Source organism: Epargyreus clarus, unplaced genomic scaffold, assembly GCF_041222505.1.
Source record: "Epargyreus clarus isolate Ecla_fem2 unplaced genomic scaffold, WU_Ecla_fem_2.2 ptg000001l, whole genome shotgun sequence".
Taxonomy (NCBI): domain Eukaryota; kingdom Metazoa; phylum Arthropoda; class Insecta; order Lepidoptera; family Hesperiidae; genus Epargyreus; species Epargyreus clarus.
In genome coordinates, this window is record NW_027332209.1 from 8,222,692 (window position 1) to 8,243,113 (window position 20,422).

The 20,422-nt window shown below is 33.6% G+C and overlaps 4 protein-coding genes across 5 annotated transcripts in view; 2 read left to right on the forward strand and 2 right to left on the reverse strand.

Moving 5' to 3' along the window:
• Positions 1 to 1,453: 1,453 nt before the first annotated feature.
• Positions 1,454 to 8,313, reverse strand: LOC140751493 (transmembrane protein 185B). 2 transcript variants are annotated; one of them, XM_073086509.1, is made up of 7 exons: positions 8,154 to 8,313; positions 7,908 to 8,084; positions 6,758 to 6,965; positions 6,139 to 6,268; positions 5,530 to 5,633; positions 4,286 to 4,409; positions 1,454 to 3,894 (listed from the first exon to the last, which is right to left on the reverse strand). In XM_073086509.1, the coding sequence occupies exons 1-7, from the start codon at positions 8,201 to 8,203 to the stop codon at positions 3,629 to 3,631; spliced, it is 1,059 nt and encodes a 352-aa protein (XP_072942610.1). In that variant the 5' UTR covers positions 8,204 to 8,313; the 3' UTR covers positions 1,454 to 3,628. The 2 variants fall into 2 exon arrangements, with proteins under 2 accessions (XP_072942610.1, XP_072941864.1); XM_073085763.1 differs by having other exon boundaries at positions 5,530 to 5,660.
• A 481-nt stretch (positions 8,314 to 8,794) lies between these two features.
• On the forward strand, positions 8,795 to 10,614 carry APP-BP1 (Nedd8-activating enzyme E1 regulatory subunit APP-BP1). The gene has a single exon (XM_073084660.1). The coding sequence runs from the start codon at positions 8,955 to 8,957 to the stop codon at positions 10,560 to 10,562; it is 1,608 nt and encodes a 535-aa protein (XP_072940761.1). The 5' UTR covers positions 8,795 to 8,954; the 3' UTR covers positions 10,563 to 10,614.
• An 834-nt stretch (positions 10,615 to 11,448) lies between these two features.
• Positions 11,449 to 13,387, reverse strand: LOC140752857 (uncharacterized). Its single transcript, XM_073087546.1, has 2 exons — positions 12,322 to 13,387; positions 11,449 to 11,930 (listed from the first exon to the last, which is right to left on the reverse strand). Exons 1-2 carry the CDS (start codon positions 13,042 to 13,044, stop codon positions 11,766 to 11,768), a joined length of 888 nt encoding a protein of 295 aa, XP_072943647.1. The 5' UTR covers positions 13,045 to 13,387; the 3' UTR covers positions 11,449 to 11,765.
• Positions 13,388 to 15,671: 2,284 nt separating this feature from the next.
• Positions 15,672 to 20,422, forward strand: part of Sik2 (Salt-inducible kinase 2) — a 50,238-nt gene continuing 45,487 nt past the window's right edge. Inside the window, exon 1 of the mRNA XM_073088738.1 lies at positions 15,672 to 16,339. Coding sequence (XP_072944839.1) covers positions 16,184 to 16,339 — 156 coding nt within the window. The 5' untranslated portion in view covers positions 15,672 to 16,183. The remainder of the gene's footprint in view (positions 16,340 to 20,422) is intronic.

The following is a 20,422-nucleotide window of genomic DNA, read 5'->3' on the forward strand; positions in this document are numbered from 1 at the left end:
TAGCGAGCAGGGTCAAGGTGAGCTCAAGGCTAATAGCGCAAAATTACACAACAAGAAACTTAATTCGATTTCAGATATTTTCATTGTTCTCGCATTCTGATTATAAGTTGTACTTTTATCAATACAATTTAAATCGTAGCATGTACCTACCTGCCATACAACACAAAATTTTATTTCTGTACAAATATTGCGAAAACGGATCGTTCACTTTAATGGATTCTATTGCAATTCGGAGTACGATTCTGGATGCGTACAAATCTCTAGATCAAAGTACATGACTTAATACATATTTGTTTTTATACACTTAGTGTGGGGTGATGATATAATTAAAACAACGAAATGTAATGTACAAGATTTTTATTACACGAAACAATAAAATAATAAATAGGTAACCGTACTATATAAACAAAATATTTTGCTAATTGTTCAATGAATATTGCAAAGCTGCGTTTAGGAAGAGAATATCACAGTAAACAATGTATTGAATAAAATGTATTAACGGCCATGATTAAAAAAAATATGGTAATACCATTGCCATTTTGCACAATATTTATTATGTTTATGGAAGACAATTAATTCCAAACTTATTCCAATTACTATTATTTCTATCGTAATAAAAATATTTTTGTATGCTTAATTTAACAATTGAAACATAATTATCAATTTATTTATTATAAAAATTTTCTCCAGTACCTAGAATCGAATCAAAGTAATTAAATATATTTGTAAAATGCTGTTTTCCTCAACCAAAGATGTTAACTTGATACAGCTTCGAATAGCACCACTTTACTTTTCGTGGATTTCTTAGGCGATTAAATTATATTTCAGGAGATGAGCAACGTTATAAAACATATTCAGCAGAAGGTTTTTGACCAAAATTGGAGTTATAAAGACATATAGGTGAATATTTACGTGACCAATCGCTGCTATTCCAGAAGTGTGAATCAAAAATTTCACTTTCATGGTTTTGTGCCAACCTTGACACCTTGTAACCCAGTTTATTGCCTCCATTGCGGGTTTATAATTCGAAGCCCTCTACCGGGAAACCGATTAAATCGAACGTAATCTGTATAAAAAATATTTAACATCGTGGATCACTATGTTATTCGTCACTTTTAACATGAATAAATAAATGTTCCTTATTTGACACAAAAAAACGCATCGAAATCATAGGGAATAAAAAATATGGCCGTCATTAGTTTAATCGTTAAGTTATAATCTGTACAATTTCAAAACCTCTGGTTTCTCTCATTAATAACACTTACTTTAATGATATTCACTTTAACAATATATTTGTAAGCTTCTTGTGTGTGGAAGTTGATTTTATGGAAATATAATAAAAAATAAGAGTTGCCAGGCGAGTTTAAAAAACATCAAAGAATATATGGAGTATATATTTGTTTATTCTTTCACTTTTTAACTTAATATGCTAATCAAAGGTAAAATTTATTTACAGGCCTGTTACAATTTTCTTTCTTCAAATGTTATTAACTTTTATTCAGTGTGGCAACACCGGCAACTTTCAATTTTTATTATGTTCTTAAGGTAAAATGTTATTGATGTTATTTGTATGAGCAAAAGTTGTGACCATCCCCACTTAATAAGTACATACCATTAATATAAAATATATCACATTCCTACAATAATGCAAAGCATATTTACTACACAAATTTTTGTTAGTATATAACTAGTCCATTGCTCGTTTTTTTAGAATTTTAATTCGATAATTTCATTTCATTACATTTTATACACATCATTCCGAATTCATTAACTTCCCCCATAATAAATTACACCTATTAATTAGAAAAAAGTTGCAAGTAGCTATCTCTACTGATTGTCTGTACTCTGCCTAAACCTTTAAGAAAACATTATTTAAATATAAAACACCACAGCATGATATTATAGCGTGTCAGTTAGACATTATTTTTAAATAGCAAACCATAGTTGAATTAACCCATTTAGAGCTAATATCGTCATAATTGGAATAGTATTTTCTGCAAGCTAATCTGACCTTAATGGGATTATTGTTTAAAGGCGTTTTAAACTTATTCATATTTTTAGTAATTTTATTTAAAATAAAAATGTCTCCATTCCGAGCTCCAATAATTACTTTTCTTTTATATTTTATTGGTAAATATGCAGTTATTATTTCTAAAAATACTCTATACTAAAAGCGTTGGATTTTATCAACCAACTTCACAATAATTTTAATTACAAATCCGGTTAAAAACAAAATTTTGTATATATGTAAAGACGTGAGATCATAATAATTTAATATAAGTCTACTTCGAAACATGGTCTATTCAGACCTTAAAAATACCGCAACTAATAACGTCTCAAAAACGCACAAACGATGCCGTGAACAACGCATTCGTGTCACTTGTCCGCTTGTGTCGACAACATGATATATCGTCCCATTTCCATTCACCTTAATAGCACTCCGTCACGAAACTCTTCAAGGATAAGCCTGCCTACAATTGTCTTATATTTAAGGCAGCTATTTGGGGTAACGCCATTTTACGTCCCACTAATTGTAGATAATAATGTTGTTCGCTACTCGACTCAAAGAAGTTTATAGAATGGATTAACGTTAGGCCAAAAATTCACTACAATAACCCTTCAAATTCCCTTGAAGAAAACTTTAATAATTTCGCTACAATAATTATTAATTAATACTTTAACGATCACCTCTACAATAATATGTTTAATAGGCAAAAGCGGCACTATTTATTTTGGTCCTTCGAGCCGGAAACCTCGATTGTAATTAAATTACTACTTTTACATTTAACTACTACCTCTAACACAACAGTTTAGTCTATTTTAATAACTATGCCATTGTTAATACCGTTTTTTTTTAAATAAAAACAACAACGCTGTTCTAATCTAAAATCTTCCAACATTTTTTCATGCTATATAAACAACAGATATGGGATAATTTTGATTATTTTTTAGTAAAAATAATATACGTAATTGTTATTCAAACATTAACATCACAAGAAGCCTCCGTCGTTAGTAACACATAAATTATAATAAAAATGGAAGAATTTCATGAACCATGATAGTAAAAAAAACCCTACGATAGTCCTGTTAGTAACAAAAACACTGTAACAAATAAAACTTGATTTCTGGCAATAACAAAATCACTGTAATATCCGATAATATCTCTGCCTACCCTACGCTTGGAATATTGCAGCTTACTGCCGTAGCAGAGATGCTGTTTTAAACATCGGCGATTGGCGTTTTGGGTATTGCATCTATTTTGTAACATGTTTTGGCGATTTGCAGCGTTTTGGTATGTGCATTTCAGCCACCGAATTAATGCGTTTTGGCGTTCTATTGATGCATCGAGCGTCAAAAAGTAGCTCGAAATAGTAATAGTAGTAACCTGCTAAAACGTGTGCGTCAAATGTAACGTTTAATGGCTACATCTAGCTCCCGAAAAATAGTTAAATCGTCGATCGCCGATGCTATAAATAGCATGTCTGAAGATACCCTTAGTGCTAATGTCAAACTTAACAATGTAATGTATTGCTCCGTTACACTTAGAAGCTCAATATTTACAAAAGACAATTATCTAACAAGTGAACACACATTTCAGCACTTTAAGCCAATATTTTACGTTATAACATCAATCTGGCACGTCTATGCTAGTTTCAGGCACTACTGGTTTCATAGCTTCATTTTTCTTATGGTTTTTATGTAGCTTTTTGTTTTCTTTTGACTTTTTATGGATTTCCTCATCCCTGTAAGGCTCTTGATGCACTGGGGGTTCGCTGGGGACTCCATTCGACCCCCTAGTCACATTGTTATTGTACGCAATGTTCGCATATTCTTGCAATAGCGGAAATACTGAGAGTAGGAATTGACAGAAATCTTTCCTAATTCCGAACCACCCTAAAAAGGAAAGACGCGTTACTTAACCATTTCACAGCTTGAAGCTTCTGGATTGTTATTTATCCTACCGTGTTAATACAAATTCATTAACGTAGAGATATCGATAATTCGAAGTATGTATTTATAACACGTAGGTAGACTATATTGTAAGTACAGTTTTTTGTAAAAAAATGAAAATGAAGATCATAACTTTTTGCCTGATTTCAGACAATGTTATTAATTGACGTTTGCACAAGACGTCGTTTATAGTATTCGCACAAGATCTTGTGCAGACTCTAATGACAAGAAATGTGTCAATATAAGTTTTTATTATTATCAATTTAGGCATAGTAAGAATAAGTGCACATATTGTATTCTTAATTCATGAGAACTATCAGAAGGGTATACTCACATTTGTTGCCTCCCTTAGAGCTGAACGACATAATGATGAGCGTGGCATAGCTCACAAACAACGGACTCACTACCACCATGAATGAAATGCCCAGTCCATCATCTAATTTATTTGTTAATAGAACCTGGAAAAAGACATCGTATCGTAATATAAATGTTACAGACGCATTTGATAAGTAAAGTAGGTAGGTATATGTGAGAGAAAAGGTATTGATTCTGGTAATTAAAACATGCTTTTATTTATAAAAAAATATGTCTGATACGCAAATATTTAAATTATTTTTAATGTTTTATTTCATTTTTTATTAACAAGTAAAGCTTGTTTTTAAAAAGTTTCTTTTTGTTTTGATTTTATTTGTTTTACGGACCGCAATTTAGTTTCTAGTTCATTTTAACGGTGGAAGTAATGACGGTATTTTGAATTTGTATTGTCAGGCCAAGTGCTAGTCGACCGCTTACACGGGGTGTAATCTATATTTTGGAGTATTTTTCTCATAGCAGCTGTAAAATTAAATGCATGGCGAAAATTGATGTATGTTATGAAAGATTTTTCCTATTACGGTGCAATAAATAGAGTGAGAAACATGTAAAAATACAGGTATGTTGTTGGAGACTTTAGTTTTTTCTCCTACCCCTTTTTATTTTTAGTAGTTGTAGTGGCTATAATATTACACAGTATGTGTAATATTAAAAATAAAATGCCTATTTATTACAGTCACAGAGAAAAGTGCCCTGTGATAGATCGAACGCGGAAGTCATCGGATTTGAACTACTACAGTCACGTCCTTATTTGCTATAGCAAGTAACTTATTACAAAGGTAAAAAATAACAGGTTTTACACGAATTAGTACACAATCGCCATGATTTCATATTACGAGACAGTTTCCTGTCATTGCTCGATAGACTAGTTAGACAAGCGACTTTTACTTTTTTATCTTCAACTTTCGTTTATTCATTAATATTCATGATACTATGGAAGGATATGACTATGAATATGACGACCCGCGTGGCGGAGCGCATACAAATCTGACGCGCACCGGGACCAGGTTCGATCCCCGGCCAGAAAAATATCTAAATGATGAATTTACTTTTCTGTTTCTGAGTCTGGGTATCGTATTTGTATATGTGTGTCCATGGCACCCAAAAACACAGTATCCTAGTGTACGTTGTCTTTATGAAAGTTATTCTAATTAAAATTAAATAATTAGTACAACTAAACTTATATGTAATATCAACATTGCTTACCTGAAAGATCAATATAGGTACGACGGTGAAAGTATAAGCCAGTGCAGAGTTAAAACTTGTTCGCCGCTGTTGAATGTTCGCCTCTGGCGTACGCAATAGAATGCCTGCGAATATTATGCTATACAACACCCCTAAAAGGATAAACATAAGCTATTTGACAAGTGATTTATAGCAAGGAAAAGTTAAGTAAACAGTTATTATAATATTAAGCTTTCAAAATTCTCCTAGACAAATATGAATTGAGATATGTGATGTTAGATATTTACTTTTACCTAAAATCTACTAGTTTGTATTTCTTAGCCTATGGATGTCATTCCAGCGAAGAAATGTATGGTAGATAAATTAAGGATATAGTTCAAATCCACCAATAGAATTGCTTAAACTTGGCAAACTTTACAGACATCCATAGCTTAACTAGCTCTGCATATCTCTGGTGAAAAAGCACCCTTATTTTTGTAAAATCTTACACCCAAAGAACATCTTTTTGAAATCTCTTAACTACAATACAAATCACTCTTTTAATGAAAAGAAGTTCTGATCTGTAATATCTGTTTCAATTCATATTTTCCAGGAAAATTTTCAAGCTTTTTTAGCTGAAAATCTACTTACCAACAAGGCTTAGACACATCAGTATCCACAAAGGTACAAATACCACCTCCCATGACCAATTAATAAAGCCATCAAATTTCAGTGCCAAGAATATGAACTGCAATATATTTACAGCACAAAATAACTCCAGCTAAAATAAGAAAATACTTTTATACAGAATATTACTTGCATGAAATTTTATAAAAAATTAAAGAAATTTATGATATTCATTTGAAATTCAGCTTTTAACTTATTAATCAAAGATTAAAATACCAGGCATACTCCTCTAATTCTTAGAGATAACAAATTTATAGCCTATTAGAAATTAATTATCACTTGCTAAGATAAAACATTGTAAGAGGACATATAAGCCTGAAATTTTAAGAAAATGTCCTCAAAGTTATGTAAAGTCTATCAATCTGTTAGCATGTTGGACTATGGCCTCTGAGAAAAGACCCATGCCTGGTTGGGGAAAAATATTTTTCATTCTACTTTGTTATGACTACTCAACATCAACTGATTTACTCCTTGAAAAATAAAAGATAACATTTTACGAGTTACAATTATACCTAATTAAGATTTTCCTTATCAAGAAGTGTAGTGCATAAACATGGTTAAACCAGTCCTACTTGACACTCACCTCATAGCTGCGATCATGTTTCACGCACCATATACAGATTGCTATGGAGACTATACTAATAAAGATTAAAGGTATAAAGACTAGTATCCAAAAATGGCGTGTTGTTGTCAACTGGTCGCATACTAGCAACTCAAACATCAGGAGGATTAAGTGTATGGCAAGACTTATCAACATAGCTTTATAGTGGATGTATGCTTCACCTTCTAACCTGGAATATATAACAATTTAAAATAATAACATAGGTACATTACATTAACATTAACATAGGTACATTCTAACATGAACACATAAAAAAACAAAATATTTATTTTAATTAATAATGTTAAATAGTAAAGGATAATTTTAAATCTTCCTTCTCTTATTGGACTTTGGAATTATAAATGAGTAAGCACACATTAATACATTGTAATTGCAATAAGCCATAAGGAAATGATCACATACGTCATTACCACTGAGATCAAGTAGTGCAAATAAATGTTTTGAAGTAATAAACCAGATAAGAGATTGGAAACAATCTTATTTATGTCCTAGAACTGTGTATGGAGGCAATGAACATAATGTACTATGCTACTCAATATGGGTGGAAAGTTGGATTGGTGGTCAACCGTCAAATATTTCCAAACCAATAAAGATTTTAAGAAATCGAACTGCAATCCAATAATGATCCAGACCAATAGCTTAAACCCTTCAAAGTACAGTCATTTCTCATCAAACTCCTGAGAGAGTTCCTTAGTTTTACAGATTTGTTAAGATTTACCCATGCATGGAGCACTAATAAAATTTACCAGTTGGTCATGGATATTTGAAAACTTTGGAAAGCTTAAAATAAATGCAAGTGATATAAGGCTACAGGGGCTATTAAGAAAGAATATATATTCAATGTTCTGCAGATAAATCTTATAGATATAATTATAGACATTGGATATAATTAAACTAAGACACAAAAATATACACAATAAGATTATATATCTAAAATGTATGCACAAAATACATAAACTATATTAAAAATAGAAACCATATAGGCAATAAGCTTTAGCATAAAATTATGTAATTTTCTATATATTTTAAATTCATTTGAGTTAAGGGACGAGCGGATTCAAAGTGGAGAACGAATAAAGACTGATACGGCTTAAATAACGAAGTAACAGACCTGAAGTGAGGGTACTGCCACCACACATAAGTGCCAACTGTAGCACCAAGAACCACCAGGAATTTCCATATCCATATTGGTGTGAACACCGCCCAATACGACCAGCTGATACTTTCGTCTAACTTTAACGCCAGGAGAGCCGTGAATATCAGCAAACAAGTGTGTACCACGAATTTGCTGAAAAACAAATTACTCTTAGACTTTCTATGTCACAATAATATTACCACTGAATGTCACTTATATTACCTAGGATTAAAATCCTGAAATAATGTCTGCAAATTCATTTCAATACACATTCACACAATAAATATTTTAAAAACATTTCAATCTTATTAATCCAGGGTCGATGTGTTTGCTTTTTTTAATTTACATTTCACTTTACATTCTTACAGATTAAATATGAAAGTATTGGTGTTTCCACTCTCCACTTTTAATAACATGTGAATATTAATTTTGTGAAATTAATACTACGTTTAACCTTTTTTGTCAGTTTATATTTATTTAAGTATGTTGATCTCAGATTTATTATTATTGGTAATTAATAATTATTACACGAACACCAGGTTTACATACTCGCCGAGCAGAGAGAAATAGGAACGAAGAAGAATTGTGTAAATTTGGGTAAATAACGACTCGAGTAACTGGGGCGGGGTGTACTAGGCACTCGCCTCGAACACCACAGAGTCCTCCGCGAGCGTAGGCCCAGCGCGAAATGAACGAATCAAAGAAATACTCTGAAGGATTCCTAGAATAGAAGTTTTTCGGCCGAATGGTCGCGAATACCTAAATCTAGCATATTGACAAGTATTCACACCTAAAAGAAATATTGTCATTTTTGGCCAAAAGAACAGATTCTAAGGCATACAACTTTTTAAATTGACCATTTACTAAAAAGCCATTATCTGTCAAAAACGTCAAATTAAATTATTTCATAAAAAGGAATATTTTTCGCAACTTCTTTAATTCACATTTTCCTAACAATATATGTAAATATTAAGAGTAACTACGGATTATTGTGATAGCTCAGTATAACATCACTCTTAAATAATGGCATCGCAGTCTCCTAAGTCACCCGAACAGAGCGAAAAGAACAAACAATATGACCGGCAACTGAGGCTGTGGGGCGACCACGGCCAGGCAGCGCTAGAAAGTGGACACATTTGTATAATAAATGCTAACGCATTAGGAACGGAGATCTTGAAGTCGATAATCCTACCAGGTGTTGGTGCTGTAACTATTGTTGATGATAATGTTGTGAGTGATGAAGACATAGGCAGTAACTTTTTCCTAGAAAATACAAGTAAGGGATTGAATAGAGGCTCTGAAACACTGCGTCTTTTATTGGAACTCAATCCTGCCGTGCAAGGTCACGCTGTACAAGAACCACCAGATCAAATACTGCAAGAAAATCCCGACTTTTTCAAATCTTTTAGTGTAGTAATAGCAAGTTCCATTGGAGAGAAAACTATTAAAGGTTTGGCTCAACATTTATGGGATATTAAGGTTCCTTTTATTCTATGTAGATCTGTGGGATTCCTCGGGTCATTCAGAATTCAAATTAATGATCATGCAATCATTGAAACTCATCCTGAGAATGAACAGATTGATCTTCGATTGGATGTTCCTTTTCAACCTCTCTTGGAGTATTTAGACAGTATTGATATAGATGCTGTAGATTTAAAGGACCACGGCCATATTCCTTGGATTGTCATTTTGTATAAAGCAATTAAGAAATGGCAGACAAGTAACGCAAATAGGTGGCCTATGAGCCGAAAGGAGAAAACTGAAGTGAAAGAGATTATACAGGAATTTATAAGAAAAGATGAGAATGGGATTCCTATTAATGAGGAAAACTTTGCTGAAGCTATAAGGGCTGTAAACACAGCATTAGTACCTACATTCTTACCAGTTAAAATTCAGGAGCTTATATATAGTAGCCATGCAACAAACTTGACTAAAGAAAGCAGCCCATTTTGGATCATGTGTTCAGCTTTGCGGGGATTTGTTGAAGCAGAAGGAAAAGGAAAGTTACCTGTGAAAGGAGTACTGCCCGATATGACAGCTTCAACAGACCATTATATAAAGCTTCAGAATCTTTACAGAAATCAGGCATCAAATGATGCTGAAATAGTGTATAGGAAAGTACAGCAAATTGTCACACAGCTGCACTGTGAGAGTATTAGTGAAGCGGATGTCAAGTTGTTCTGTCGTCATGCACATGACTTGCATTTAGTGAAAGGTTCCAACATTAACACAGAATACCCACCGAGCAGTTCCGTAGCAGCTTATATTGCAAGGTTCTTAGAAGAACCTGATGTAATGATGGTGCATTATATTTTGCTGCGGGCGGCTGAGACATTTAGATCTGAACATTGTAGGGCTCCGGGAGAATGGGAGCCAGAGGGAGATATAGCAATATTGAAAACTTGTGTATCAAAATTACTCAGTGATATATCCTGTCCTCCTTTCTCTAAAGACGATCATATTCATGAAATGTGTAGGTATGGTGGAGTGGAGCTTCACACGGTGTCTGCCTTCATGGGAGGATGTATTGGCCATGAAGCAATCAAAATTGTTACAAAACAATACAAACCTGTCAATAATACTTTTATATACAATGGAGCTTCAACTAACAGTGCTACTTTCACATTCTAAGATTGGTGTATGACCAATATGGATATGAATAAAGCAATGCTTTGTGAGATTATGTTTTTCTTTCCTTTTCATCCTCTTAATGCTCATTGTTTTTTAATATTCAAAAATATCAAAGTTTTGACTCTTTCAATGGACCTAAAAACAGCAAATTTTAATGCTACTTAGTGTGCAGTCACGAAGAAATTGGGCATTAAATATAGATTTTGTTAATATTTACAATGTCATGAATGTATTAAATTATTAAATATGTTAAATATATTATAAAATAATTGGTAGATTAAATTTCTCATCTTACAGTTTTAAATGCATTTTATAGAATTCAGAATTTTTGGATACCATAATTTGTGGATTTTGTGCAATAAATTCTGGAGGCACTATGTAGTTCTGCTAAGTTACAGAAGTCTTACGCCAACATAGTCCTCAGAGTTAGCAGTACTTTCGTGGTAGGCTTCATGTAGGAATCTTGTTTTTTTTTATAATGTGGGAGTAGCAGATAAGCATGTAGTCCACCTGATGGTAAGATCTGTAATCAACCCCAGGTAGGATTAGATGACTGAGGTCAGCCACAGATGCACTGCTACTCCTGAGGATTAAGCTGGAACACCTCAGAAAAGAAATGTCTCCCATACCACATGCTTCAAACCAGAACACAGCAGCATTTAACACTCCTGTTATGTGTAGGTATGGCGGTGGTGCCACTGAAGTCAATCCACAAAGGGTTCTATTTTGTCGAGTGGATAGTTGTCTGTATTATGAAGAATATAGTATTTTCTCAGACTGGATCAATGATGGGGTATGGCAGCGGCCAATGTGAAACTATAAAGGGGATGATATAACTCCAATGTCATTGTTAAAAATGCTATGAGATAATAATAAATGCAAATGATATTCTTCAAAGTTGTGTATTTTCATTTAGGATATTAACCATTTATAATCTTATAATCGAGATATAAAAGAAATCGCAGAAAACATTTCATTAACAATTTTCAACACATAAATAAGAAAAATTAAACATATCACATGATCAAAATAAAAAATTTAAACAAACTATACATTTGGCTAAAATCCACATGGCAGGCTCATAGGTTATACCATTATAACAACAGTAGGGTTCACTTTCATACATGTATATGCCTGAGACTGTATAGTTCTCAGAAAAATATAACACAACATTGAGAATTTCTCATTTGTTACCTACATATTTCACCTTAGCCATAACTTCAATCGTAACGCATCTACACCATTGAGATAATATCGAAATAAGCGTTTGTCCCGCACAAAGCCGAGGTTCTCGTAGAGCCTAAGTGCTGGCTTGTTTGTGATTTCCGTTTCTAATACCACTTCTGCTGCATTATCTTCAATCATCACCTGGAAAAACATAAGGATATATTGTATTATGTCCAATTTTAATGTTTTCTTTATAGGTTGATTCATAAGAACTTATCTAAATACTTGCTTTTGAGTAAGGAAATCATTCTTTTGTTGTTCTTCCATTAATTTTTAATAATTTAAATTGTGTTTCTTATAAAAAACCAATTGGATTTCAAGATATTTCATTCAAACTGATCTGAACAGATGGCTTATTAGACTAATAAGATTTCAAATTTACAAATAAGTATGCAAAGTTATGGTTACTGCACCCATTTCATGTAGATAAGAAAAAAATGAACTCTTAATTTTATACAGGTGCCCAGTATATTGTGAATAATTCAAAAGCTATAGCAGTAGTAACTAGAAGTAAACTTCATCAGAAACTCACCTGAATAGCTTTTTGGACGAGCCTAGAGCCAATTCTTCGTTTCCTATACTTTTCCTCTACTGCTAACATAGCTATGTAGCCTCTCTTAACAACATTGCGGTGCATATCTAATTTACAAACAATGGCACCAATACACTTCCCATTCGCATCTGTTGCTAGAAAACATAGCTTAGGCCAGTTGTGTATGAAATATCTATAAGTATAGATTGAGTAAGGTTCAGAGAGATCCTTCTGTATTAGACTCATAATTTCAGGCATTTGGATTTCAGATTCGTACGCTATTATTTTGAATTCATCGTCTTCATATTCGTTTTGTCCAGTGTGTACACTGTCTTCCGCTTTCTGAGCACTCTCTACGCATTTGTCCTCGACGTAGCGCACCCAACTGACTCCGATATCGCAGGCCTCCGCCTCGACCGCATCGTCACAACACTGTACACTATTTACATTTCCCGCGCCGTCGCTGGAAGCAGCCACTTGTGCGTTCGGCGTCTCGAGTTCCACACTGTCGGTCGAATGGACACTAGTCCCATTCGTTAGGTTGCTACTGACTTTGTTAATTTGAAGACAATTAACTAAAGACTCACTTAACTCGTCGCTCGCTATACTTATTTCATCAGTCGTTTCCGGAGGATCTTTGGCCTTTTTATTTTTGTTTTTTGTGCTCGTGCTATTCTGATTGCACTTGAAGTTCTGTACATTATCGTTGGAGAGTTGATCCATAATGACGTTATTCTATCTATTCTATTTACACATTCAAAAGATCATAAGCTCATATGACTAACACGAAAGCTTTTGCGATTACACAAACATTTTCTTGTCAAAATCGTAGAAGAGTATCACCGACATCTTGGTACAAAAGTATTACTTCGATTCGTTAACGAAGGTGACTTGACAGGACCTTGTTGAGTTCTTAGGTTAGAATTAAATTTAGTACCAAAGTTATCAATTTAAAATGGGACATACGAAAATATTTCAAGAAAATTATTATAAATCTACAAGGAGTCTAAGTTTATGCCCTCCACAATCACATTGCAAAAAAAGAATGGTGTTGCCACAGACAACCAAAAATTAAGCAAAAGGTTGGCAGGTGAGGAATACAGAATAAATATTTATATCATATACATATATCTTATTTATTTTTAAATCATGTAATGTGTAATTATATAAAAAAATGATTATTAAGGTATGCGTTGTTTAAAGTCTCTCCTTAAACGAAATCCACTACTTGCATTGTCGGCAGCGCTTTCATATTGTGCATACCTTTATTTGAGATAAAAGTTTACTCTTCATCTAAACTCAATTGGTAATCTGAAAGTTAAAAAAATCTGTAATATATATTTTCAGTATAATTTGTAGGGTAGATATTTGAATCAAAATTATCTTCGACTGGATCCAAAATTTCTTTGTTGAATGTTTTATTTTACAGTCTTTGTTTTACAGAATACATTAGGATTCCTATACAGATTACTATACTCTTTGGATTAGGTATATTACACATTTTATTACCATCACATTTATAGTATACTCGTATGTTACAATTTCTAACTATTTATTTTGTATTATACAAGAAAATAATAAACAGTGATAGGATCTTGGCTTCTCAAACAAGAGTTCTAATCTAATCAAATCAAATCAAATCATTTATTGCCTGAAAATCGGTAGGTACAATTGATCAACTGTAATAGAATAGGTTCACCAAATTCCACCTGTCACGGCATGCAATTTATAAGTACTTACAATTCATTATTATATTAATTTACAAGATTAGTAACAGTTAAAGTACAATCATTCATTAATTTTATATATAATAAAACGGATTCCAATAATAAATTACAATATAAAATGTCAAAAACTTAATATCTAGATAATGTCAGTACATAGTCACACTTCAGTTAAAATTTAGCCATTATTATTACAATATGTATTGATATCAATAGTCATAGTCATTATTACACAATATTGTCATTAAGAAAATCTTTAAGAAATCTAAAGGCATGCATTTCAATTTTTTTAAAGTTACGTGCTTATAAAAAATTAAATATCACTTATGTGATAAATAGCGTGAAACACCGTGGGGAAACTTGTAAGCCTGAGAGTTTTTAACGAAAGTTCTCAAGGGTGTGTGCAGTCACTGCAGTCTATAAAAAAGGCACAAAGCTAGCGCAGTGTATTATGGCTTTAACCCCTCACAATCTGTGCCCAGCACTGGGATAGGAATGGTTTAACGACTGTATAGTCCGCGCCAAACTGCTAGTCCGCTCTGAAGATGTTGCGAGCGGGTGTAGTAATACAATTTGCTATGGGGACGCGATTCATTTCCATATTCAGACCGGACTAGCTATTTTACGCGGGCTAAACACCAAAATACAATGCAATGGTTAAAACAAAAATATATTAACGGGATATAGAAATACACGTTTATTGTAAAATGCGAAGCATACAAAAAAAATAATTAATTGTAGTCAGGAGGACTGGATGTTAGGTAGTGTGATGTAAATGAAATACCTTTTAATCAATAAGGCACGGGTGTTGGAATTATTATATAGATTCGAGGTTACTTTATACCTACTGTGTTTCTCTGTCTAGTTTCTTATTCTACATTAGAGTCTATGGTTTATGTCAGTATTATAAATAGAGGCGCTAACCTTAAGCGGGAAAATTTGAAGATATTTGATTTTCATGGAAAAAGGAGCTAATTTTTATCATTTATAAAATTTTCATAGGTTTGGTTCCCATTCTATATAATTATATATCAAATTAAAATGTTAATGAATGCTAATTTAATAGAGAGTTTCATGGTACCGGTTTCTATTGATCTATAAGGTTAGATGTTGATGAAGAAAAATAATCACATTATTATTCCAAGTCCCAGGTATTCCTAAGCTTTAATTAAAGTTATTCCTATACTAAGTAAGTAGGTATGCAAATATACTTTTTACTTAATAACAATACAGAAAATTTGTCTAATGGAAATTTAATAATTGTCAAATCCTAATTTAAAAGGAATTGAAGGAAGGAATGGAAGGAATTGAAGTATGAAAACAATATAATAGTATGCAGCGGACTCTACTTATTTATATTTTTATATATGCAATGAAAATGTTATACCTACATTAACAATTTTGCTAAACCTATCATTCAGCTATGTGATTTTGGTATTTTATATAAACAAAACTGTTATCTTACAATGTACAAACATTTAATTATTATTATAAGTTGATTACGTCACGAAGAAAAACAATATGGCCGCTAAAACGCCTGACGCGTGCCGCGTCGCAGCAGATAGGTATCGTAGTGTTCTACTCTATTCTGTATTTTCTGTCTGTACGAGTACTCGACTCGAGTCTCGCTCACTCGCCACTCGACTCGAGTAGTCGAAACGAGAGTTCAGTACCCGGTTGACAGCCGGTGAGGCGGCGGCGTGATGTTTCTAGCATACGATACGCGCACGCCGCCTCTGCGCGATTTTCTATTAATTCTTAATGTAAATATATTTTGTACACATAACGTTGTGCTGGATTATTAAATCCTTGTATAATAATGGACATATGGACCTTAAACAGTCGATAAACATTTATGTTTTTATTGAACATCGAACTCCGATGCAATACCTTTGATACATTTCTAATTCACCACGGCATAGTCAGGTATCAATATCGTGTATTACGTTTAACCAAATATCTAAATGTAATTTATTGAGTGACGTTCATGAAAAATAGACTTATTGTGTGCACAAGTAGGTCGTTTGATGTTGGTGCGTTTAGTTGACAATGGATTGTGTTACGACTGACTAGTATTCGTTCAGAGTAGTATTATGTTATAAGGTAAATCTTTGAATCGGTGAGGTGTTAAAGATTTCATGTCGGGTCTGAAGATTTCGAGAGCAACAATGGCGGATCGCGATCGTCCTGCGAAAACCCCCATCAGGGTGGGCTTCTATGACATAGAGAGGACCATCGGCAAGGGGAACTTTGCTGTTGTTAAATTAGCACGACATCGAATAACGAAGACTGAGGTAAGTGTATCAAAAATAATGTCTACTATAATATTCTATCCGTAACGTTTTCAGGATATAAGCCAAGATGCTCTTTTTCCTCGAAGATGTGAGTTATATCAGTGTTAGTGATTCTAGTGTTTTATTCCATTTTATATAGATAGTGATGTTTTACTAAATAAAACTTATAAAAATATTTTTCAATTAAACTTTCAGTTGGTACTTATTTCAAATTATCCGCCGCTCTACCAACATAATTAACAACGTTCATGCCTTACATTATCCGGCTCGAAGGACTAAGTGAATTAATTCTCGCTACGAACCTATGTTAATTTTATGTGCTTACAAAATACTGTACAAAAATGTTCGTAGAATTTTTGGAAACTTAAATTGTCATAAAATAAAGAATTAAACAGCACTGCGAGTTTTTTTTGGCATGGATTATTTGTTATTATTCATAGGATCCTTAGAATTGTCTGTTTTAATTTTGAATTCTTAATTATTTAACTATGTACCTATTTTAGTTTTTATGATGATGAGATGTTTTAGGTGAATATGTAGCATAAACTCTGATTACACGTAACGCATACAATAAGTAGTTACCGTATATGGGTGATGTAAATTTATGTTTATTTCTGTTTAGCTACGATAATTATATTTTTACAATATTTTCTAGTTCCATTTTACTAAAATATGCTATCTCAATAAGCCGTATTTGCAATAGTAAAATACGAACATTAATCTCTGTATGTTTGTGTCTGGAGTGAGTACAAAAATATACATCAATCAAATGCCAATGAAAATAGTGGATAACTCACAATTACACAAAGTAACTTATTCAAACGAATTTAGGTTAAAAGAGTCTTAAGTTTCTAAGACTTTCAAAATCTCATAGTTAAAAGTAATAGTTGAAAATATAAAAGGTGGTAGAACCCTTTATGGTTCGACTTCGGGGGCTGGTGGTCCGCCATACCTATTTCTGTCTTATAACAGCAGTGTTGAGCGCTGCTGTGGTCTGGTTTGAAGGGTGTGGTAAGGGAGACATACTTTTTCGAGGCGTTTCAGCTTAGTCCTCAGGAGTAGCGGCGCATCTGTGGCCGACCTCAGGTAGGAATATCTAATCCTATCTGGAGTTAATTACAGTTGTCCATGGGCGGCGGCTTACCATCAGGTAGACTGCATGTTCGTCTGCTACTCCTATATTATAAGAAAAAGAAACTTCGACTTTATTTGCACTCAGTGTGCACTAAAACTCTTTACATCTCTCAGACATTATTTATATTCCTAAATGTCATTTATATACATTGCGGTAATAGTCTCAGAGAAACAAAGGTCATTTCTGAATGTATCTCTTTTTTTTCTTTACGAGGGGGAATCCTTCAAAAGGTACCCTATGCCGTGGGAACGGCACGGGGTTATGTGGGATTCTTACCGCACTAAAACCCCCCCGGTGGCCGTCCTCGGCGCTGCGTAGAGGACTCCAGGATCTCATGAGGAACGCAACCGGAGTCCTCTTAGCGCGTTGCCCCATCGGGCTCCGCCCAGGTGAGCGTGACGCTCGCCACACCGTCTGGTGTGCACAACGGTATGCGACCACACATACCGCCGTCCTTCCCGGGGTCGCTGTCCGTGCGGTTCGAGCTTCCACTCCTGCCATCCGCAACCCCGGAAGCCCCTTTTAGTCACCTCTGACAGGCAGGGGATACCGTAGCCCTATGTCGGTCCCGGAACTACAGGGACCTTCCAAATGTACCTACAAATGAAACTATATAATCACTATGTAATATTTATCATTAAATAATTGATGATAACGATAAATCTATATCGACTTAAAATGTCTAATCATTAAAAGTGAAATATCGCGATCAATAATTTATGCCAGATTAAATGTATTATTAATTACTTATCACATAATTGTATTATTTTTTCATCCATCCATTTAGAAAAATAAAGAAATCCCTATACCACATTTAAGATGAACAATATGAATGTGATAGGAACGTCTTTTTTCAACTTTTATATCGTAATATAATTAGGGATGTATAAAGATTTATATATTAATACAAAAAATCACACATTAGATATACAATAAAATTTATCAAACTCAGTCGTATGTTGTACATATCATTCCAATGGTGAAAAAACCTTAAATTCCCATTGAACCAAACCAAATAGTTGTCGAATATTTGGACCATCTTCCAGTGTCGACTCTGTCGACCGAACCCGCGATGTCACTCACTGAAAATCACTTTGTTTTAATACTGCTTTAGTTCTGGTCGAGCCGAAGTTCCATCTTTAGTCGAAACCAGAACTGTGGCTAAATACGCTATTATTGGTCAACGCTAACCGAAACTTCGTCGGTCATTAGTATTCAGTATATCCTGCTACTGCCGAATAAGGAGATTAAGGAAGTTTCATTGCAGTACAGTCATCAACCTAAATATGTACTAAGTTATTTATGTTAAGAGTCGTGCCAAAATAAGATTTTATGATCTGCAAATTAATCCTTTGGCAAGGATGACGGGTCCAAACGTGAAACTGTGCTTTTTAATCAACTATGCCACTAAAAGCTATTGAGTTAAAAGGCATTTTACAATTCATGTTTTTTTTTTAATTTGTGAGAAGCAGACAACAGATAAGATTAGGTTCCTTCCTGAGGTCGGCTGCAGATGCGCCGCTACCTATGAAGACTAAGCTGGAACGCCTCAAAAGTATTTACCACACCCTTCAAACTATAACACAGCAATGCTTAATACTGCTGTTAGGAGGTAGAAACAGGTGTGGCGGTGGTGCCGCAGGGGCCACTCCATAACGTGTTCTACCACCATCAGTGTGAATAATAAATTAGTTAAGACGTATTAAAATATTTTTTCTCAAGGGTGTCATGGCATAGAGCTTGTTACTAAGTTTGCAATAACACGTATTTGCGCAAGTTAGTAGTAATAGAAATACTCATTGTTTAAGTATTACTTACTGTTTTGCAACGAAGTACTTACCCATGATATAACGCAATTGAATTTAAATACGTAAAGTGTACGTATCATCTCTATTTACATAAACAATTAAGACTGGGCCTCCAAGTTTATACCGGATTTATTTCTGCGTTGATTACTTAATATATTTTTCCAACTATGCAAAAAGCATTCGTAAAGGAGTGTTTTCTACAAATTCAATCCAATTCTGTAAAAAGGGTTTATTTCCACAGAGAGGAAGAAGCTTAAGAAAAACATTACTGTTCCGTCATTGTACCTACAGTAATACACAAATAAAGCAGAAGCACTGGTAATCCCCAGCCCAAGCTAACATCGAGAGTTCTACTCGTATAAGTTCTTATATTATGATCACTGGAAATATACCTTTATGACGACATAAAATGTCAAGTCAGTTTACTTACAGATATCATAACTATTATTTAGATACGTGCTTAGATCTAAGAAATGGGAGGCAAATCCGTCAAGATGTTTGGAGAAACCATTTATATACCTACGCTTATGTATTTGTTATGATGTGTAACGCATACGCTAGGCTGCACTGATAAGACTGAATGAATTACTTACGTTAATATAACCATATCATTTTTTTACAAGTCAAGCTTGCTTAAATAGTAATTATACCTACTTATATAGTTAAAAAGTTTTGTGATTTATAACATTAAGACTCCATTTATGTATTAATGAAATAAGGATATTAATAGGAATTTAGAATGGATTTGGAAAGACGTCAGTAAAAGTTGGAAAAGGTGGATTTCCCCTAAACTTAACGTTAACCTTTAGTTTCTTACTATGATTCAGTGTCTTGCTTGGGTCAAAGGTGTTGATTAGCATCTTTGATAAGTAAATCTGGGATTAGCATAGAATGAGGAATATGTATTACATAGGTAATTAGACAGCGATTTACTGAGTCGAAAGTAAACGAACTCTGTAAGTGGTTGTGCAATCAAAACATAGCGAAGGCATATTTTATAGTCAACAGAATTTTGTAAATTTATATCAAAAGTAGATTATAGGTTCCGCGTCACTTTAGAAACAGAAGCAATCTAAGTGACGCACTTCAACCGTGAATTGACGTAATTATTATTGTACGTCAGTAGTCCATTACCTTAAT

Coding starts and splice junctions, on each gene's coding strand:
- LOC140752857 (XM_073087546.1), bottom strand. CDS start 13,044: ATGGATCAACTCTCCAACGATAATGTACAGAACTTCAAGTGCAATCAG. Junction 11,931..12,321: donor TCGTCCAAAAAGCTATTCAG/GTGAGTTTCTGA, acceptor ATGTTTTTCCAG/GTGATGATTGAAGATAATGC.
- LOC140751493 (XM_073085763.1), bottom strand. CDS start 8,203: ATGTGTATTGAAATGAATTTGCAGACATTATTTCAGGATTTTAATCCT. Junction 6,966..7,907: donor TGGCAGTACCCTCACTTCAG/GTCTGTTACTTC, acceptor TATATATTCCAG/GTTAGAAGGTGAAGCATACA. Junction 6,269..6,757: donor AACATGATCGCAGCTATGAG/GTGAGTGTCAAG, acceptor TTCTTATTTTAG/CTGGAGTTATTTTGTGCTGT.
- APP-BP1 (XM_073084660.1), top strand. CDS start 8,955: ATGGCATCGCAGTCTCCTAAGTCACCCGAACAGAGCGAAAAGAACAAA.